This window comes from Oncorhynchus nerka, linkage group LG21 (assembly GCF_034236695.1).
Source record: "Oncorhynchus nerka isolate Pitt River linkage group LG21, Oner_Uvic_2.0, whole genome shotgun sequence".
NCBI classification, from domain to species: domain Eukaryota; kingdom Metazoa; phylum Chordata; class Actinopteri; order Salmoniformes; family Salmonidae; genus Oncorhynchus; species Oncorhynchus nerka.
This window is the reverse complement of record NC_088416.1, coordinates 6,357,887-6,378,925: the sequence shown is the minus strand read 5'-3', so window position 1 is coordinate 6,378,925 and position 21,039 is coordinate 6,357,887. Positions and strand designations below refer to the sequence as shown.

The window sequence follows — 21,039 nt, the reverse complement described above, 5'->3', positions numbered from 1 at the left end:
TTAAAACTCATAGTACGCCCATTCAGTGCGTTCGTCTGCATTTAAAAACAAATATCGATCCAGGTTGGATGTGACAGGAGAGATGAGGTGCGCACTGTGGACCACACCCCTCGACTTTGAGAAGCGCAGACGCGACATGCATCAAGCACACCTATGTCATTAGTGGTGGTGACATCATTTATCTTATGTCAGACTCACTTGTAATTGACTCATAGCCCCACATTAAAAGTATGTGATGGTGAGTTGAGAATACAAAACAGAAATACTGTCAGAATGTTTTGCAATTGACTGCCATGGCCCCAATTTAGTGTCTTCAGATTATTTTACAGAAGTTCTCAATTTGCAAGAAAAAAGAAGGAAAGGATCCAACCACACAAGCAACCAACTTCTGTAACCACTTCTCCATACATTCTAGAGAAATAGCAAGTTTGAGGTACTGGAGGTGCTTTTGACAAACACATTTCCCCTGACTCACACGCAACTTTAAGTCAGCATATCCGGTCGAGTTCAACACTAAGTAAACAATACAATTTATAGCACATATCTACGATATTATAGATTCTTTAAATCGTCATTTCTAACTTTGTCAATGATCAAAAACTGTGCACGCTGATTATTTTTGCAGATGGTGTAGCTTAGACCCGATTTTGATATTATCTTTGGTGTTTGAGTTGTGCCTGCCATTGGTTGAGACACCATGCTCTTCAACACAGGGTGGATGTTCTGAAATGGGAATACATTTTAAAATGTCAACTTTCAAAATGGTAGCAGGTCCACACATCAGAATGTTGACTTGAATGGGATATATCAGTTGTTTTACATTATACTTTAAGTCTTCCATAGGAAACAGAGATAAATGTCTGTTCTATTATTTATTTTATGTTGACATTCAATGGTGGGTGGACATCTTTGTCGGAGCAATTGGAAGTAAACATTTCAATTCAAATGCACCGGTTTGAAGGGTTATATGTCCATTCTGTTTCTAGGATTGAAATGACACACCTCGATTTCAAGAGCATGCTGTCTCAATCGATTGCGAGCACAACAAAAAAAACTCAGATGACGTCATATCGCGTCTAAGCTACAACATATGCCCGAAATGCAAGAACAAAAACGCGAAAAAAATATATATATATATAATCAAACGAGGTTATGAGGTTTTAGATAAACAACATTAAAGGATGTCATTTTTTTATATTACTTGACATTTTCTCTTGAAATGATAAAATAGTTTGTAAGCTTTTAAATGATATCACGCTCAACGGTTTATCTTTTCCAGTGATTAAGACATGGATGTAGGTAGGGTATGCAAAATGGGTCAACTTTGAGCACCTCCATCTTCTCACTTTCTGACCACTTGTACCATGGGCAAATATGTATGGAAAATTAAGTTCAAAATCAAAAAGTGATCGTAATCAAATGGAACGACCCAGAGGGTCACACAGTGATGAGAATGTATAGGGGTTGAAACAGGGGCCTCTTACTTGCTGCTCTTGTTGTCTGATGGGACCGGAGACGTTGCGCTGAGCTTGCATCATCTGCTGCTGGATTTGTAAACGCTGGTACGCCTAGAAACAGAGAAAGAGAGACGGAAAGAGTCAATGCAAGAGAGCGAAAGGCAGAGGGAGACGAAGAGAAAGAGAGAAAGGGTCATCACCTTATCCAAAAGACTCTGGGGTACCCCTGAGGGTGTCCATAAAAAATACAAGAATAGCCCATCCTGTCTGGGTCAGTTAGGATGAACCCTGTTTCTAATGCAGACAGGCCCATCCTGTCTGGTTCGGTGAGTACGAACCCTGTTTCTAATGCAGACAGGCCCATCCTGTCTGGTTCGGTGAGTACGAACCCTGTTTCTAATGCAGACAGGCCCATCCTGTCTGGTTCGGTGAGTACGAACCCTATTTCTAATGCAGACAGGCCCATCTTGTCTGGTTCGGTGAGTACGAACCCTGTTTCTAATGCAGACAGGCCTATCCTGTCTGGTTCAGTTAGAACAAACCCTGTTTCTAACGCAGACAGGCCCATCCTGCCTGGTTCTGGGAGTACGAACCCTGTTTCTAATGCAGACAGGCCCATCCGGTCTGGTTCGGTTAGAACAAACCCTATTTCTAATGCAGACAGGCCCATCTTGTCTGGTTCGTTGAGTACGAACCCTGTTTCTAATGCAGGCAGGCCCATCCTGTCTGGTTCAATTAGAACAAACCCTGTTTCTAACGCAGACAGGCCCATCCTGCCTGGTTCTGGGAGTACGAACCCTGTTTCTAATGCAGACAGGCCCATCCGGTCTGGTTCGGTTAGAACAAACCCTGTTTCTAATGGAGACAGGCCCATCCTGCCTGGTTCTGGGAGTACGAACCCTGTTTCTAATGCAGACAGGCCCATCCGGTCTGGTTCGGTTAGAACAAACCCTGTTTCTAATGGAGACAGGCCCATCCTGCCTGGTTCTGGGAGTACGAACCCTGTTTCTAATGCAGACAGGCCCATCCGGTCTGGTTCGGTTAGAACAAACCCTGTTTCTAATGCAGACAGGCCCATCCTGCCTGGTTCTGGGAGTATGAACCCTGTTTCTAATGCAGACAGGCTCATCCTGCCTGGTTCTGGGAGTACGAACCCTGTTTCTAATGCAGACAGGCAGCATCCTGCCTGGTTCTGGGAGTATGAACCCTGTTTCTAATGCAGACAGGCTCATCCTGCCTGGTTTTGGGAGTACGAACCCTGTTTCTAATGCAGACAGGCAGCATCCTGCCTGGTTCTGGGAGTACGAACCCCGTTTCTATTGCAGACAGGCTCATCCTGCCTGGTTCTGGGAGTATGAACCCTGTTTCTAATGCAGACAGGCCCATCCTGCCTGGTTCTGGGAGTACGAACCCTGTTTCTAATGCAGACAGGTTTATCCGGTCTGGTTCAGTTAGAACAAACCCTGTTTCTAATGCAGACAGGCCCATCCAGTATGGTTCAGTTAGAACGAACCCTGTTTCTAATGCAGACAGGTTTATCCGGTCTGGTTCAGTTAGAACGAACCCTGTTTCTAATGCAGACACGCCCATCCAGTCTGGTTCAGTTAGAACGAACCCTGTTTCTAATGCAGACAGGGGCCCTTGGCTTGTACTCACCATTTGCAGTTGCTGAAGTTGGTACAACAGGGTCATTTGTTGAGGGTTTATTGGTGAGGTTAAAAGTGCAGGGTTCAGACCAATGTTTTTTGCGGCAAACTGCAAGAGCTGTGCTTGAACCTGGAGGGAGGACAAGGAGACAGATGAGAGTTGTTCAGAACATCTCAAAATATCTTAAAACAACAGAGCAAAGCAGTCATGGAGAGAGCCTGGGGCTGGGGGACAGAAAACATGGTGTGTGTGAACGGAGAGAAACTTGGCTGAGGCATAGTGTGTGTGTGTGTGTGTGTACCTGAGGGGTGAGAAACTGAGGCACTTGAGCGCGTAGATTAGGCTGGGAGGAGCCGAGAGGCGGCACTGACGGCTGAGGAGGCGGCTGCTGCATGGCCCGGGATAGTGCTGCTCCACTACTGCCCAACATTCCACTCTGCATCTAGACACACACACAAACACGAGAGAGGAAATGACTAAATGTCAATAAGGGTTGACATGGCAATCACTCAATCCACTCATTCTCTCCAGACAGTCGATGAATAGGATGTCCCTCACAATACACAACTCTGGCTCACACAGTCTCAGAGAAACCACAAATAAAGACAAGCTATTTCTCCACCACTTCCCAAATCATCCAGGGTCCATTTGAAAGAAAATAGTTGAAAACCTAAGGTCTACCGCATTGAACCACTGACCAATACTGGAGAAACTGGCACATTTGGAGTGCATTCAGTTGGATTAAATGGTGATTGTGATTAAATGATAGTGCTCTTTAAATGCCCCCAGCAATATGCCAATAAAGGAAAATGGGACTTATGTAGTAAAGAGAATTATGTTCAGTGTCAGACAAGAAGTTGTTCAATTCAATACTGTTATGACAGAGTTACAGTGCTTTGTTGGGCTTTCAAGGACTCTTATGTTCTATAAAGGACTCGTATTTCTATGGCAGCTCCTTTCTGTAAAGTTGATGATACAAAAACTATGCCATTTCAATGGGCTCCGCAGGCAAGGTTACGGACATAACGACCCTTGAGAGAGTGGTGGAGAGCTGAATGGAATTCTCAACTACGTTCAAAGTGTTTTCCATTTAGTGTCGCATATCGAGGCCCCTCTATTCTCCAGCTCCTGGCAATGGGTTCATGAAGTGTGTGTGTGTGTGAGAGATTGTCATGTAAGCACGTGTGTGTGGTTGTGTATGTGCTACTGTATACTTATCTACACTAAATGTGTTTGTGGTTATGTATACATCTATTTGTGTGTGTGTGTGTGTCACAGACGGGACCTGAACCAACGTCTTAACCGTTAGCCATCATAGGGCCGAGGGTGACACTAATCGCAGGAAGGGCTACCTCATTACGAGACTGAGGTACAGCGCATGAGTTTCACCCCCCCCCTTACCTGTCTGTTGTTCAAGTTGTGCATGTTGAGCCCCGGGGAGCCCAGGGCCAGCCCAGGCTGAAGGTTGTTAATCAGGGGGAGCTTCAGGCTGACGGGAGAAGGCAGAAACGGTGAGGGGGGGGCGTCGTCTGACAGACCACCGTCCTGGAGGCAGGGAGGAGGGGAGACAAGATCAGTCAGTCAGTAAATCATTTCAGTTAAATTAATCACTTTTGTTTGTGTATGGCACGCTTTACAAAGGACACTGTCAACTTCTCGTAATCCCAATCGCGGTAATAAGAAAAGGTGGGACTGAAACAAGACCCCTGTATTTTCACCATTCATAGGCACGTGCGTTTGTGGTTTAATCCTTCGTCAATGGACATGTCTTTCACTAGCTGTCTTTCTATTGGACATGACGGCTGTCGATTCCTGATACAATGCTAGTGGCATCCATATAGTACCTTGTCTAGGAATGGGCTGCGGTCCGAGGAGGGGTCTTTGGAGAGGGCCTGGGGACGGCAACCCAACGGCTTGTTCATCCCGTTGTTGTAGTCCGACATGCCCATGCCCCGCTTGTCCAGTTCAGTCTTCTTCTCCAACAAAGCGCCTTGGGAGAGAGGTCAGATAAATATGGAATGCGCATACACAGCAACAAGCAGAAACACACGTAGATGTGCGCCCACACACACACACAGGGAAAACCTACTCATGGCCTGGTCCAGGTTCATGTCGTTGCTCTTCAGAGCCTCCTCGGCAGGATCCCTCTGTAACACAATGGCAACACGAGACACCCAGTCAGTGACAACTTCAACTATACAATACACTGACTACATGCTTGATACATACATTTAAATGTGTGGATTCTGAAACAATTTGAAATCATTTCAAATACTTCATATCTGTGCTTGACTGAAATTGCCTGGTTTAACTAGTTGCTCCTACCCTCTACTTTTTTGAACATTTTGTTAAAATCGCGCAACATTTCAGCGCCCTGCTACTCATGCCAGGAATATAGTACGTTCATATGGTTAGAATGTGTGTATAGGAAACCCTCAGACGTTTTTAAAACTGGTTAAATCACGACTGTGGCTATTACATAACGTGCGTTACATCCGAAAGCGCAGGAAAACCTGATCACAGAAAATGGAAATAAATATCCTTGCGCCACTTCCAGCAATTGTTAACAGTGAGCCGAATTAGATAAGACCGAGCATTCAACTCCCACAGCATTGTGAATTTAATCCTCTTTGATTCTTGGTTGAACCGAAAGAGGGGCACGACGTACCTCCGGTCTCCGCCCAGATCATTCCGGAAGAGCTCTCTCCTGAAATTTTTTCCAAGACGACAGCTAATGATATGTACATCGCCTACGGATGATTTTTATCGCTTATTAACGTTTACTAATACCTAAAGTAGCATTACAAACGTATTTCGAAGTGTTTTGTGAAAGTTTATCGTCTACTTTTTGAATTTTAAAAAATGACGTTACGTTGTGAAATCGCTGTTTTTTTCGTTTATCACACAGTCTACATATAACGATATCTTGGCTTTATATGGCCCGATTTAATCGAAATAAAGACCCAATAGTGTTTATGGGACATCTAGGAGTGCCAACAAAGAAGATGGTGAAAGGTAATGACTGTTTTCTATTTTATTGTGCGGTTTGTGTAACGCCGAAATGCTAATTATTTTGTTTACGTCCCCTGCTGTGCTTTTCTGTTGTAGTGTATTGGTGCATGCTATCAGATAATAGCTTCTCATGCTGTCGCCGAAAAGCATTTTAAAAATCTGACTTGTTGCCTGGATTCACAACGAGTGTAGCTTTAATTTGATACCCTGCATGTGTATTTTAATGAACTTTTGAGTTTTAACTAATACTATTAGCATTTAGCGTAGCGCATTTGCATTTCCAGAGCTCTAGTTGGGACGCAAGCGTCCCAGGTAGAGGTAAGAGGTTAAAGGACAAAATAATTATCCCAAAACCTTACACCCCCGGCACTCCAGGAGGCTGGAGCAAAAGTAGTTGAAATATATCAAATAGTATTTGAACCCAGGTCTAATTCTGACATGGCAAAACTAATCACATTCATACCGGGAAGCCCATGTCCGTGAGCTGCTTGATGAGACGGTTCATGATCCAGGCTTCGTCTGGCTGGTTACCCATCTTGCCCTTGGGCGGGCCCTTCTTGGGCGGCTGGCCCCACGAGTTACAGGAGGTGCTGCTCTCCTGGGAGGCGGGGCTGTTCCACATGTCTCCGGCGTCAGCATCCCATTGGCCAGAAGACATGCCCATCTCCTCCTCCCTCCCGCCTCCCCAGCAGTCTTGCATAGATTTGGGGGCTGGAAGAGGAGCAGTGCAGGGTAAATGTCCTGGATATGAATACCAAGTAAAAGTGATTTAGTAAGTGCCTCGTTATAATATAGCTGGTTCATTGAAATCTGACTGTAGTGCCCAAACAGTAGTATCAAGCTAACCTTAGTATCTGTGTTTCTGCTGTACCAGTATACTGCAGTCGAGTCTAACCTTAGCACATAGACAAGCAAGCATTTCACTGTACCATGTGACTAATACACTTTGATTTGACTTTTGAATGCTTGCAAAGATCAAGGGCAACCCCTTTGCGTGCAATTGGAATGCAACCACTTGGTGCCAGTATTGTCACACAAGTCCCTCCTTTTCTTGTCTGCCTTCTAGTATAAAAAGTAATGCAATAGCAGAAATAGCAGTGACACCGTGTTCTTCAAGACATCTAGAAAAGCAAATCTTTTAACAGAAGCTTTCAGGTGCTTACAAACACAATAGAGTATTTTTTATTTACTGATGAGTGAGTGTTGACCATGTTTGTACACCATGGCGTGTGGGCCTAACCTGGCTTGCAGGGTGCAGGTCCAGAGGGTCCGTTGTTGCCCCTCCTGTAGGGTCCATTGGGCTCGTGCCCCCCATCGCCCCAGCCTCCAGGAACACCGGGGGGTTTGCCCCAGGCAGAGGTGCCGTTGTCCACTGCAGGAGAGGGGCCAGCGGGTTCCCCCCATGCCATTTCTGGCTTGGGCTGCTGGACACTGGGCAGCTCCCCCCAGCCTGGGAGAAGAGAGGGAAGGACATATTTATAAATGTATGCTTTAAAGTGATGTGTGCGTCACTTTATTGCAAGTATATTCACTTACAAGACCAGCAAACAATGATCAACAGACATATTGTTAGCAGTTGCAGTCTGGCAGTCTAGTTTTACTGCCAGCCAACTGGTTCCATTACTGATGAAAATGGAACCATAAAACTACTGAGGAACAGTGTGTGCTAGCTTCCATTCATTCACTTGCACTACAGCCCGTTCTACTCTCAATCCTCAGGCTTTTCCTCCTTGTAAAACAGTGAGCCAAGTTGTTACATGTTAATCAGGGGCAGTATGGCGGTGTACCAAATGGCACCCTATTCCCTATATAGTGCATTACTTTTGACCAAGGCCCTTTGGGCTCTGGCCAAAAGTAGTGCACTATATAGGGAATAGGGTGCCATTTTGGACGCAAGCATAGGTTGATGCGGTGCCATGATGCTGCTATATATAGTCAGAGTGCTTTCAGCCTACGACAGAAGAGTCCGGCCAAGAGAGAGGGCGAGAGGAGGCAGAGGAGGAGGAGGATGGCCGTGACTGTTTAACTCCTGGCCCAGCTCCCAGACCCTCTTGTCTGAGCTGGCTGAGTCCACCGAGGAGCACTGTGAGCAGGCAGACCAGAGCAGTGTGTGCCAAGCCTGGCTGATCAGTCTCTGGTTACTGGGGTTGTACACAGAGATAAACAGCAGGGGGCACTGGTCTCTCTCATCCATAACCTTTCAGCGAGAACAGTCAGCTTTCACTGAAGCGTTTGTCTTTGCAGTGGGGTGCCTTGAAAAGCCATGGCACTGTGCATGTTCTAGAATGCTGAGCGATTAGTGCTTTTTAAGGTCGGTTCGGTCTCTACACATTTTCAATTCCAATAATTTAACAATAAATGCACTATGCATTATGTGGGTTGAATGCTGCAACATAGAATAAAACAATTAATAAAAGTCCCATGATGGTAGTGACTGTCCATTAACTGCTTATGAACCTTCATTCACATGACTTTACTCAAATATTTCACTTGTGTTAATTAAATGGGTTTTATTTGATGACAATTATTTCATTCCAAGTGATCATCTCATCTCTATAGAGCTGCTGTCTATACTGTCTGACAAACCCACTATTTTAGTAGTTCTTCAAAGTAAATAAAGGTATACTATAATGACTGCTGAATAGCAGCAATCAATCACTTAGATCACACATTTTCAGGTAGAGAGACCTTGCTATGCAACTCTCTCTTGATCACACATTCTTCGGTCTCTTATGTAGCAGGTGTAAAAGAAACAGACAGGACAAGTAGGCACATAATGGATTATGGTCATTGTAGGTAATGACCAAACTCCCTAACACGTCGCACAGTTCGGGTGTCATCCGTTTGATATCTAAAGAAAATGTGCACATTGAGCTCACAGAAAACCCCAAAACAAAATGGAATTTAAACAATTGAACCATGTCGCTCAATTTGTTGTTTAAAAAAACGATGAAATGCACCAATATTCAATGACAAAATATATACTTGAACGTTGGATATTTCCTCAGACACAAGTCTCTCACTTGTAGTCTTTCCAGTATAGGTGAATCACAGGGCTAATACCACAATACATTACAGCGGTGCAGAATAACCTGTTTTTACAGACATTTCAGAAAAGTGAGTGGGGTCAGTTTCTTACCTGGGTTGGCCATCGGTGTTCTGCCCTGGGGTCCACTGCCCTGGTGCGGGGCGGCGGTGTTGGGGGATCCATTGTTGTTGCCGTGGTGCTGGCTGTGTGGCGGGGGCTGTCCGTGGTGCGGGTGGTGGTGGTTCATGTGGTGGTGATTGTTGTTGCTAGGGGGGACGGAGGAGTGGTTGTGGCTGTTGTTGACGGCCATGCTTCCGTTGTTCTTAATGGTCGGCGGCTGGGTGGGGGTGTTGCCTTGGTTACCGTTACCTCCAGTGGGGTTGTTGCGGTCCCACATATTCACGGTCTTGTTGTAGGCGCTGGGGTCTCCCCATGTGGACGTGCCGTCATCGATCTCCATCTTGCGGCGGATGGAGGGAGGAGAGGGTTCCTCCCAGCCGGTGGGCTCCATCGCTGGGTCGGGTTTGGCTCCGGAGCTTCCCGGGCCCCAGCCGGGGTTGGAACTCTGTCTTACAGATGCAGGGCCGCCCCAGGACCCCATGCTGCCTCCTCCTGTTCCAACACCTCCACTATTTCCGTTGGGGCTTTCTTGGGGCTTGGAGCCCCATCCTGGTGCTGGGCCGTTGGTGCTTTCCTGGGGCTTGGAGCCCCATCCTGGTGCTGGGCCGTTGGTGCTTTCCTGGGGCTTGGAGCCCCATCCTGGTGCTGGGCCGTTGGGGCTTTCCTGGGGCTTGGAGCTCCATCCTGGTGCTGGGCCGTTGGGGCTTTCCTGGGGCTTGGAGCCCCATCCTGGTGCCGGGCCGTTGGGGCTTTCCTGGGGCTTGGAGCCCCATCCTGGTGCTGGGCCGTTGGGATGCTGGGTCTCCACCCAACCACCACCTCCAACAGCAGGGGCAGGCTTCGACGCCCAGCCGCCCCCATTTCCTCCTCCACCTCCTCTGGGGCTGTCCTTCCACCCTCCTCCTCCTCGTCCATTTCCTCCTTCTCCTTCCCACATGTGGCTGGAGGATCCATTCTTCTTCACCTCGGCCGGTTCTCTCCACTCTCCTCCATTGGAGCCGTTGGAGCCATTGGAGCCACGGCTGCCACTTCCGTGGCCAGAGCCCCAGCCGTGGGAGGACTTGGGACCCTCTCCCCAGCTCTGGGACTGGTTCTGCTGGGTCTTGGTTGGCCCTTCATCCCAGGTAGGGGAGGACTTCCCCTCAGGGACGCCCCAGGATTGAACTCCACTCTTGGGGCCATTGTTTGTGGTGTTGTGGCCTTGGGCCATGGGCTCCCCCCAACCACTGACAGAACCGTTGGGGGCCTTGTTGACAGGCTGCTCCCCCCAGCCTGAGGGTGGAGGTCCTCCCCAGCCTGAGGGGCCCTCGCTCTTGCCTCCGGAGCCCCCTGAGCCTGGCCTCTGAGATGGTCCCAGGTTGGGGTTGGCTCCCCCGTTCCGGGGGTCCGGTGGGGATCCGGAAGAGGGGCTGCTGGAGCCCTTCCAAGTGTCCCCTCCAGCACCACCCCTCATCTCGCTGGTCTTCCTCTCGTTGGCGGCGCGCTGCTCCTCCATCTCCCAGGAGGTGTGCTGGCGGACGGGCGTCTGGCCCCAGCCTGTGTTGCAGAGCACCCGGGGGTCCAGGTCCTGCCGAGGCAGGGGAGGGGGGCCTCCGTCCTCGCTGCCGGTCCTGTCCCTGCGGTGGGAGCGCCCCTCGCTGCCGCCGCTTCCGCTACCCTCACTAGTCGGGGCCGGGGTTGGCTGGCCCCAGGAGCTTACCTGCTGGTCCTGGGCTGGGCCATCTGAGGAATCCCAGCCTCCTTTGGCCTCGCCTCCACCGCTGGAGGGCTTCCCCCAATCTCCTCCCCAGCCTCCTTCTCCACCGCCACTCCCGCCTCCTCCGCTGCCAGAGTGGCCCCAGCCGGACATGCCTCCGGAGGGTGCCGAGTCCCAGCCTGAGTTTTTGGAGTCAGCGGAAGTCTTGGTGTCTCCGTTGCCCCAGACGGAGCTCCCTGCGTCTCCGTTGAGCTGGGAGGACTCTGTAGGAGACTGGCCTCCCCAGCCGGGCAGGCCGTGGATGGGGCTGAGTGGCTGCTTAGTGTGGTGGCTGTTTTGTCCGTCAGTGTTAAGGTTGGGATGTTCCATGCTGCTGAAAGATACATTCTTATTGGAGGACGGGGCGTCAGGGCTCATCATGCCTCCCCAGGTGCTGCTGCTGCTGTTCTCGTCCCCTACCAGGCTACCGTTGTCCAGGCTGCCGTTGGGAGGTAGTGAGGCGGGGTTGGGGCCACCTCCAGCCCCCTCTTGCCCCAGCACGGGCCAGGCCGAGGGGTTGGCGTTGGGGTTCAGGTTCAGGCTAAAACTGGGCTGGGAGTTCCAGCCGGATGCTCCTCCACCCCGACCCATGTTGGGTCCTAGACCGTCGGGTTTGGCTCCCTCAGTGGGGCCCATGGTGATGGGGCCTGATCCGGTTCCCCAGCCCCTGCTGCCGATGGCTCCAACTCCCTGGCCACCGCCAGGCTGCATCATGTTAGTGACGTTAGCTTTGAGAGAGGGGTAGTGGGCCTGCTGGCTAGTAGCCCCCGCGGCTATGCTCATGTTGCTGCTGGTCTCTGGGTTCGTACAGTCAGCAGCTGTGGCACATTCTGAAGGATTCGCTGGTCGGCTGTCGCTGCTGCGACTGATGGAGGGCCAGGCCTCGGTGTCGCTCCCGTCGATGATCACTTGATCCCAGCTACTACTGGTGGTGCTGCTGCTGCGGTCAGTGGCTGGTGGTAAGGCTCCCCAGTGGGGATTCTCATACTGGGCACCAGGACCACTCTGGAAGGGCAGGTCTGGAGGAGAAAAAGAGAAAGATATATATAAATATTTTATATGTGTGAGTGAGAGAATACCATGTAATAAACTCCCTCAGCTCCTAGAAGAAGTCATTGTACTGTTTCCCCTTGGTTGGTTAAACTGTTCCCATCCGACATGGCAGCAGTCAGAGGAGAGCGACGGTCACGCTCTCCTGGTCTGTTCTCCAGTCAGATGCCTGCCTTAATCAGAATGTACAGCAGACCGTGCCCCATATCCTATTAGCTATGGCAAATCCATATATTCCTTCTTTGGGGCAGTCAGATGTGGAGTGGCTGGGTGAGCGATAGGAGCCCTCCCTCTCCTACTCACTCCCCCTAACCCTCCTTCCATCCTACTCTCCCTCTACGTGAGTGGGTGAAATGGAACCCTCTCCCTTTCCTCCCACCTGCTCTCGCAGTCTCCTCCTGAACTGAGAGGCCCATCAGTCTCCCCTAGCTGTGGCTGTGAAAGGAAGCCCAAGTGGAAAGCTGCTCACTTATTGGAATGAAACCAAGATAGCTCCCTCCTCCATCGCTCCCTACGCTCCAGCAGGTCCCCAAAAAGCACTAGACCCAGCGACACTGACACTGTGGAGACTGCAGAGTAGAGGTCGACCGATTAATTAATTTCAAGTTTTCATAACAATCGGAAATCGGTATTTTTGTGCACCGATTTGGCCATTTGTCTTTTTTTCACCTTTATGTAATCTTTATTTAACTAGGCAAGTCAGTTAAGAACACATTCTTATTTTCAATGACGGCCTAGGAATGGTGGGTAAACGACACATTTTCACCTTGTCAGCTCGGGGGAGCCAATCTTGCAATCTTACAGTTATAACTAGTCCAACACTATACGACCTGCCTCTCTCTCGTTGCACCCCACAAGGAGACTGCCTGTTACGCAAATGCAGTAAGCCAAGTGAAGTTGCTAGCTAGCATTAAACGTCTTATAAAAACAATCAATCATAATCACTAGTTAACTACACATGGTTGATGATATTACTAGATATTATCTAGCGTGTCCTGCGTTGCATATAATCTGACTGAGCGTACACGCATACAAGTATCTGACTGAGCGGTGGTTGGCAGAAGCAGGCACGTAAACATTCTTTCAAACAGCACTTTCGTGCGTTTTGCCAGCAGCTCTTCGTTGTGCGTCAAGCAGGAGAGGGACGGAAGCTATATTGTTACACTTGCGATACTAAAGTGCCTATAAGAACATACAATAGTCAAAGGGAAATAGTCCTATAATTCCTATAATAACTACAACCTAAAACTTCTTACCTGGGAATATTGAAGACTCATGTTAAAAGGAACCACCAGCTTTCATATGTTCTCATGTTCTGAGCAAGGAACTTAAACATTAGCTTTCTTACATGGCACATATTGCACTTTTACTTTCTTCCTCAACACAGCATTATTTTTACCAAATTGAACATGTTTCATTACTTATTTGAGGCTAAATTGATTTTATTGATGTATTATATTAAAGTTAAAATAAGTGTTCATTCAGTATTGTTGTAAATCCCAGAGTTATTCAAATCCCAAATGTAGTTCTGCCCCTGAACAGGCAGTTAACCCACTGTTCCTAGGCAGTCATTGACTTGCCTAGTTAAATAAAGGTAAAATAAATTGGGGGAAAAAAAGAAGAAAATAAACGGCCGATTAGTCGGTATCGGCTTTTTTGGTCATCCAATAATCGGTCGACCTCTACTGCAGAGTACACACATTACTCTGCTTTCTTCAATTGTATCTTTCAAATGCTTATTTTAATATATTTCCTCATACTAAAAGCAGGAGAAAAACAAGATAAGTCTAGCCCACACTGTGGAACATCGCCTCAGCCTACAGACAAACACTCATTAACGCCGATGAGAAAAACAAGTCCCGGTAACAACTAATAATAGGCAGGTAATCAATGGCCTTATTAATGCTGCTGGAGAGAAGAGAGGAGGTATTGATCCACCAACCACCATGCAAAGCCAACCACTGGTCTTATCTACAGAGAGGACCTAAGAACACGGTTGTTCCCACTCGTCTTCATGACTTTAGCGCGGGGTCGGGGCCAATTGCATTTCAATCCGAGTCAATTCAGATTGAATAGAAATGAGATTGACCTCAACCCTGCTTACGTTATGAAACTGCACATTGTTGAAGGCTGTATTCTTATAATCTATTTGTTTTTGTAATTCACAAATCCAATAAGCTCATCAATTGCTTTATCAAAAATAAATGGTATCCCATTGCTAGCTATATTATCTATGAAACAAAAGCATTTACAATGTCAAAGTCGTCTTAGACATATAGAAAACATATAGCCTCCGGCTTTCCTTAGACAGTGTGAAACAGTGAGGTGGGTCATATTTGGTCATCACCCCATTTCAAATGGAGATTCTTACCTTCTCAATTAGCTCGCTATTGGAGTCCACTGGATTCTATCAGACCGTTCCGTGATTTGCATGATTGCCTGGAGTTTATCCATCACAGATAAAGCTATGGTCAAAACAATCCTGTCAAATAGTGGGTGGGGGACTTGCTTCCGTTTGAGAGACACACTGACTGACAGATGTGTGGTTAGGCTTAAGATACAGCGCAACGCGCCTCCGAGTCCCTCCAAATGCAATTTTCCCCTCAACATACTTATCTCCTCTTCTCAGACTGCCTTATCACACAGGGTCGTCAGTGTGTGTAGAAAGGCGCACACACACACACACACACAGAGAGCGAGAGAGAGTCTGCAATCAGCTCTACACTTCCTAGAAAGTGTAACCAGAGGTACCACAAAATTCCCATCTCAAATCCTAACTTCAACTTGAAAAAGATCTCCCATTAAAAGTTTCTCCTATTACATTTGAGAAAAAAAAACAAGTTCGCCGACTGTTAGGTTCCGCCCCTCGCACCGCCGGCTGTTAAGTTCCGCCCCTCGCACCGCCGGCTGTTAAGTTCCGCCCTCCCTCCTTCAAAACTAAAAATAGAAAATAACATCTGGGGCATCTAGGGTCAAGCTGAGCTGCACGTCCAAGACACATCCCACAAAGCACAGTGACAGACCAGCCATATAACAAAAGAGTGCATTAGGCTGAGTGATCCTTATGTAAGCACACCATGGATCCTTATGTAAGCAACCTACATGCTCTGTTCAAAAGTAGTGCACTATAAAAAGGGAATAGGGTGCCATTTGGGACAACTTTTCTATGGCTTTGTTCACTTAGGAATACATATATCCATACCACATTGATCATAACTCTCCATTGATTTAAATAGTCCCGGTATGTAACATCTTAAACCCACAATTGAACCACAACCTCTTCCTCATGGCCTTCGAGAACAAACACATCAAAGTCAGTACACAACATCTAATGTCAGTGGCCAGCGCCCACAACAACCAATGAGGTTTTGCATGACGTGCATATTTTAGGAGTCGTTCCAACAGAGAGCCCTGTGTGGGTGAGAGAGATTCAGTGTCTTTGGCAGGATTTTGCTTTGGTAGGTTTGGCACCGTTTCAATGCCATTGTTTTGGTGCCGTACACCTGCCTGCCTTTCAGTCAAATCGCAGAGATAGCTAACCGCTAACCTAACATACAAAAGCTCATTGTTTCGCTGACACCCACAATGTCAATCCATGTACCTGCAAGGCTGCTAGGTGTGTGTGTGTGTGTGTGTGTGTGTATACATGCATACATATACACTGCTCAAAAAAATAAAGGGAACACTAAAATAACACATCCTAGATCTGAATGAATTAAATATTCCTATTAAATACTTTTCTCTTTACATAGTTGAATGCGCTGACAATAAAATCACACAAAAATTATCAATGGAAATCAAATTTATCAACCCATGGAGGTCTGGATTTGGAGTCACACTCAAAATTAAAGTGGAAAACCACACTACAGGCTGATCCAACTTATTGTGATGTAATGTCCTTAAAACAAGTCAAAATGAGGCTCGGTAGTGTGTGTGGCCTCCACGTGCCTGTATACCTCCCTACAACACCTGGGCATGCTCCTGATGAGGTGGCGGATGGTCTCTTGAGTGATCTCCTCCCAGACCTGGACTAAAGCATCCGCCAACTCCTGGACAGTCTGTGGTGCAACGTGGCGTTGGTGGATGGAGCGAGACATGATGTCCCAGATGTGCTCAATTGGATTCAGGTCTGGGGAACGGGCGGGCCAGTCCATAGCATCAATGCCTTCCTCTTGCAGGAACTGCTGACACACTCTAGCCACATGAGGTCTAGCATTGTCTTGCATTAGGAGGAACCCAGGGCCAACAGCACCAGCATATGGTCTCACAAGGGGTCTGAGGATCTCACCTCAGTACCTAATGGCAGTCAGGCTACCTCTGGCGAGCACATGGAGGGCTGTGCGGCCCCCCAAATAAATGCCACCCCAAACCATGACTGACCCACCGCCAAACCGGTCATGCTGGAGGATGTTGCAGGCAGCAGAACGTTCTCCACAGCATCTCCAGATTCTGTCACGTCTGTCACATGTGCTCAGTGTGAACCTGCTTTCATCTGTGAAGAGCACAGGGCGCCAGTGGCGAATTTGCCAATCTTGGTGTTCTCTGGCAAATGCCAAACGTCCTGCACAGTGTTGGGCAGTAAGCACAACCCCCACCTGTGGACGTCGGGCCCTCCATACCACCCTCATGGAGTCGGTTTCTGACCGTTTGAGCAGACACATGCACATTTGTGGCCTGTTGGAGGTCATTTTGCAGGGCTCTGGCAGTGCTCCTCCTTGCACAAATGCGGAGGTAGCGGTCCTGCTTCTGGGTTGTTGCCCTCCTACGGCCTCCTGATGTACTGGCCTGTCTCCTGGTAGCGCCGCCATGCTCTGGACACTACGCTGACAGACACAGCAAACCTTCTTGCCACAGCTCGCATTGATGTGCCATCCTAGATGAGCTGCACTACCTGAGCCACTTGTGTGGGTTGTAGACTCAGTCTCATGCTACCACTAGAGTGAAAGCACCGCCAGCATTCAAAAGTGACCAAAACATCAGCCAGGAAGGATAGGAACTGAGAAGTGGTCTGTGGTCACCACCTGCAGAAGCACTCCTTTATTGGGGGTGTCTTGCTAATTGCCTATAATTTCCACCTGTTGTCTATTCCATTTGCACAACAGCATGTGAAATGTATTGTCAATCAGTGTTGCTTCCTAAGTGGACAGTTTGATTTCACGGAAGTGTGATTGACTTGGAGTTACATTGTGTTGTTTAAGTGTTCCCTTTATTTTTTTGAGCAGTATATATATATATATATATATATAAAAAAAATAATAAAGGGAACACATATATATATATATGTGTGTGTGTGGAGAGTAGAACGACAGCACCAGCGGTTCTAACGCACACAAGCGTCGCTCCCCCTCTCCCTCTCTGTCTGTCTTCAAGCCCGCCGAGCAGCAAGGAACGCCATTTTATCGGGCAGACCTGAAACTCAGCCAAGAGCTCAGAGGCTGCTGCCTGCAGCAAGAAAGTCTCGCTCTGCCCTATGCTTTCTCCCTTTCATTTATTTGCCCCCCACCCCCCCCCCCTCGCACATTTTCTCTGAAGGGGCATAATAGGTTGCATGATAAATCAATCATATACTACACAGAAAAGCGTGCAGTTCAGCCCTATTTTTTTCTTCCGTCACAGAACTCCACGAGCGAAACAAAATAACCCCGGAGTAGAGAGAGAAAGAAAGAGATAAGAGCTGATGTGGAAAAATACCTGAAGAGAGGTGGTGCTGCTGCAACACCATGCTGTGAGGCGCTACAGCCATCGCCATCCTCCATTCAATATGTCTGCTACTGTTTGCTGCAAAGCATCGCAACTGCTTCCTTGACATGATGCCAAGAAATTGAGGCTGGCTGGCTGCGTAATGTGTATGTCTACTCAACCTTGCCCACTCTTTTCCTTACAACTCTGTACAACCTTATTTCTGGTAGGCATTCCAATAGATTAGTGAGAAATCTTCCTGCGTCGGGGAAAAAGGTGTGTCTGTGTGCGAGAGAAACTGGGGACAAAACCAAAGCTAAGGCAACAAGGGAATAAAAGGGGACAATTCTATTCCGTCTCTGTTCAGCCGTCAGTAATGTCTAGCTGCTTCCATTCTGGTCCCAATTAGGAGGGCAGTGGGTAACGATGGTGCTCGCTGAATGAATAGCGGCGACAGAAATAAAAACAATGCGGCTTCTGTTCTTTGGTTCTGATGCAGCTCCCTGGTACCAAAGATGCAATGCTGTGACAGCACGCACACACACATCTACAAAATCACTTCATATAGCAGCTCAGCTTCCTATCATAGAGCACTAGTCTACTACTCAGAATAAGACAAGGCGACAGTGATGCTAGCCCTGCCGGGGAAACAACTACCAGGAGATCAGGCTGCTGCTGATAATGAGGATGCTACTAGCAGGCAGCCAAAAGTTCGACACTGCCTTTCTCTCCCTATGAAAGCCAGGGTGACGGGGAGAATGGGGGAGGGGTTGACAGTGGCAAAGGGAGAGACACAGAGAGACGGCATGTATGAAGAAAAAGAAAGACACGGTGCACCAAAAAGGATTAAGTGCCTGTAATCAACATCTTGAGCAATAGCGTAGCCTTGGAGCTAGCTGTGAAATGCAGCCAGGAGCCACACGAATGGGACCGAACCGGATGCCATTATTCTCCCATTCATTCAACACTGCCAATTCACCACATTATCTCTAGCCAAACCTCACCGTGACGCACCACAAGCAATAAATGCACCATTTAATCCCATTTGTTCTCAAAATAGACCCTCTTTCCCCTTTCAGGAACTTCTGAGTTCCGGTCTCTGGGATCAAAAGATTCTGGTTTGTTTTCCAGAAATGGAGAGACAAAGAGAGAGAAAAAGAGAGAAAAGGAGTGAGAGTGGGCACAGGAGGGTTTAAAACCGGAGAGGTAGTTTCCTCTTGGTTCCCTGGCAGAGTCTGGGCTAATGAGGCCACTAGGGGCTGGAGGAGAGGGGAAAGAGAGAGAGCGGGGCTGGCATTCTCTCTAGCCTAGTCTGGCTTTCGAACGGCATGTGCTTTAGCCAACTCCATTGACTAGTGGAATCAGTGTCATGCATATAGTGCTGTGAAAAGGTATTTGCCTCCTTCCTGATTTCTTATTTTTTTTGCACATTTGTCACACTTAAATGTTTCAGGTCAAACAAATTTAAATATTACACAAAGATAACCCAAGTAAACACAAATTGCAGTTAAGTGATGATTTTATTTATTAAGGTAAAAAAAAAGCTATCCGAACCTTCATGGTCCTATGTGACAAAGTAATTGCCCCCTAAACCTAATAACTGTTTGTGCCACCCTCGGCAACTGCAATCAAGCGTTTGCGATAACTGGCAATGAGTCTTTCACATCGCTTTGGAAGAATTTTGGCCCACTCTTCTTTGCAGAATTGTTTTCATTCAGCCACATTGGAGGGTTCTTGAGCCACAGCATCTCAGTCGGATTCAAGTCCAGACTAGGCCACTCCAAAACCTTTTCGTTATTGTTAAGCCATTCGGGAGTTGGACTTGCTGGTGTGTTTTGGATCATTGTCCTGCTGCAGAACCCAAGTGTGCTTCAGCTTGACGTCACGAACTGATAGCCGGAATATTCTCCTTGGGGATTTTTTGGTAGAGAGCAGAATTCATGGTTCCCTCAATCACAGCAAGTGGTCCAGGTCCTGAAGCAGCAAAGCAGCCCCAGACCATCACACAACCACCACCATGCTGACCCCAGACCATCACACAACCACCACCATGCTGACCCCAGACCATCACACAACCACCACCATATTTGACTGTTGGTATGATGTTCTTTCTGAAATGCTGTGTTACTTTTACGCCAGATGTAACAGGACACACCTTCCAAAAAGGTTAAACTTTTGTCTTGTCAATCCACAGAATATTCTCCCAAAAGGCCTACTTCACTTTGTCAGACAGGTTCTATTTAAGTGATTTCTTGATTCAACAGGTCTGGCAGTAATCAGGCCTGGGTGTGGCTTGTGAAATTGAAAACTCAGCTTTCCAGAAAATGTGATTAACCACAGTAAATTCATGATTTTAACAAGGGGGGCAATTTCTTTGTCACATAGGACCACGAAGGTTCGGATAGCTTTTTTTAAATGTATTGCTTAAAATCTGCATTGTGTCATCTTTGTGTAATATTAAAATTGGTTTGATGAACTGAAACATTGAAGTGTGACAAATGTGAAAGAAAACAAAGAAATCAGGAAGGGGGCAAATACTTTCACAGCACTGCACCTCAACATTCTTCACTTACGTGGCCCTGACAACGATGGTCAAAGGAATAGCCTTACGGCTAAAGCACATTAGGCGGTGATCACTGATGGGAATACCTGGCTGAACAGTCGTCAATGGGACGTGTTACGTATTGGTCTTTATCCGCAGACAAAACAATAGCGTCTGCAACTGGAATCAAAAGAACAAATATGCCACCCCATCCAGGCGTTTGAAGACAAAGCCAAGGGCCCAAATGAGAAGGGCGGCAGGGCCAACGCATGTTAACAACATCTAGCCAACAGTATTCCTTCTGGCCACATGCTACGTCACCCAGGGGCTTATAGGGGACAGAGAGCCATGAATGAACCAGCTGTTGTAGAGGACTGAGTGCGTTTCCCACAGCACGGCTTGCATCTCAGACCCCCACTACAGCACCTGCTATGCTACGAGAGGCCATACAGGCTGCAGCACTCACTGGGCTGTAATGCCATCAGCTGTTGTATTGGAGAGGGGGGAGGGGGTTGTGTCTAATGAGGACCACAATGGAAATAGGCCTATGACTCGTGTTTGTGTCCACTATGATTTTTATTGCATTGTTGTTCTCTCACTCGAGTCTTGTGCATTTTTTAAATGCTCAGATAAAATGAATTCATTATTGAATTGGTTGATTGTGTTGTGACCATCCAGTCCTAGTGTGTAGCCAGCTGGGCCTGTGGGCAGACAGATGTGAGAGGACTTAACTGGGTCAAGGCAGTAACAGTGGATCTCCTCACTGACT

The 21,039-nt window shown here is 47.6% G+C and overlaps 1 protein-coding gene across 1 annotated transcript in view; it reads right to left on the bottom strand.

The window, feature by feature from the left end:
* The window catches only part of LOC115103718 (trinucleotide repeat-containing gene 6C protein-like), a 65,894-nt gene that overhangs the window by 21,656 nt on the left and 23,199 nt on the right, over positions 1-21,039 (bottom strand). Inside the window, 9 exon segments of the mRNA XM_029624600.2 lie at positions 1,485-1,568; positions 3,114-3,233; positions 3,406-3,546; positions 4,506-4,649; positions 4,949-5,094; positions 5,194-5,251; positions 6,580-6,827; positions 7,357-7,566; positions 9,256-12,018. Of these exon segments, the coding sequence (XP_029480460.2) occupies positions 1,485-1,568; positions 3,114-3,233; positions 3,406-3,546; positions 4,506-4,649; positions 4,949-5,094; positions 5,194-5,251; positions 6,580-6,827; positions 7,357-7,566; positions 9,256-12,018 (3,914 nt within the window).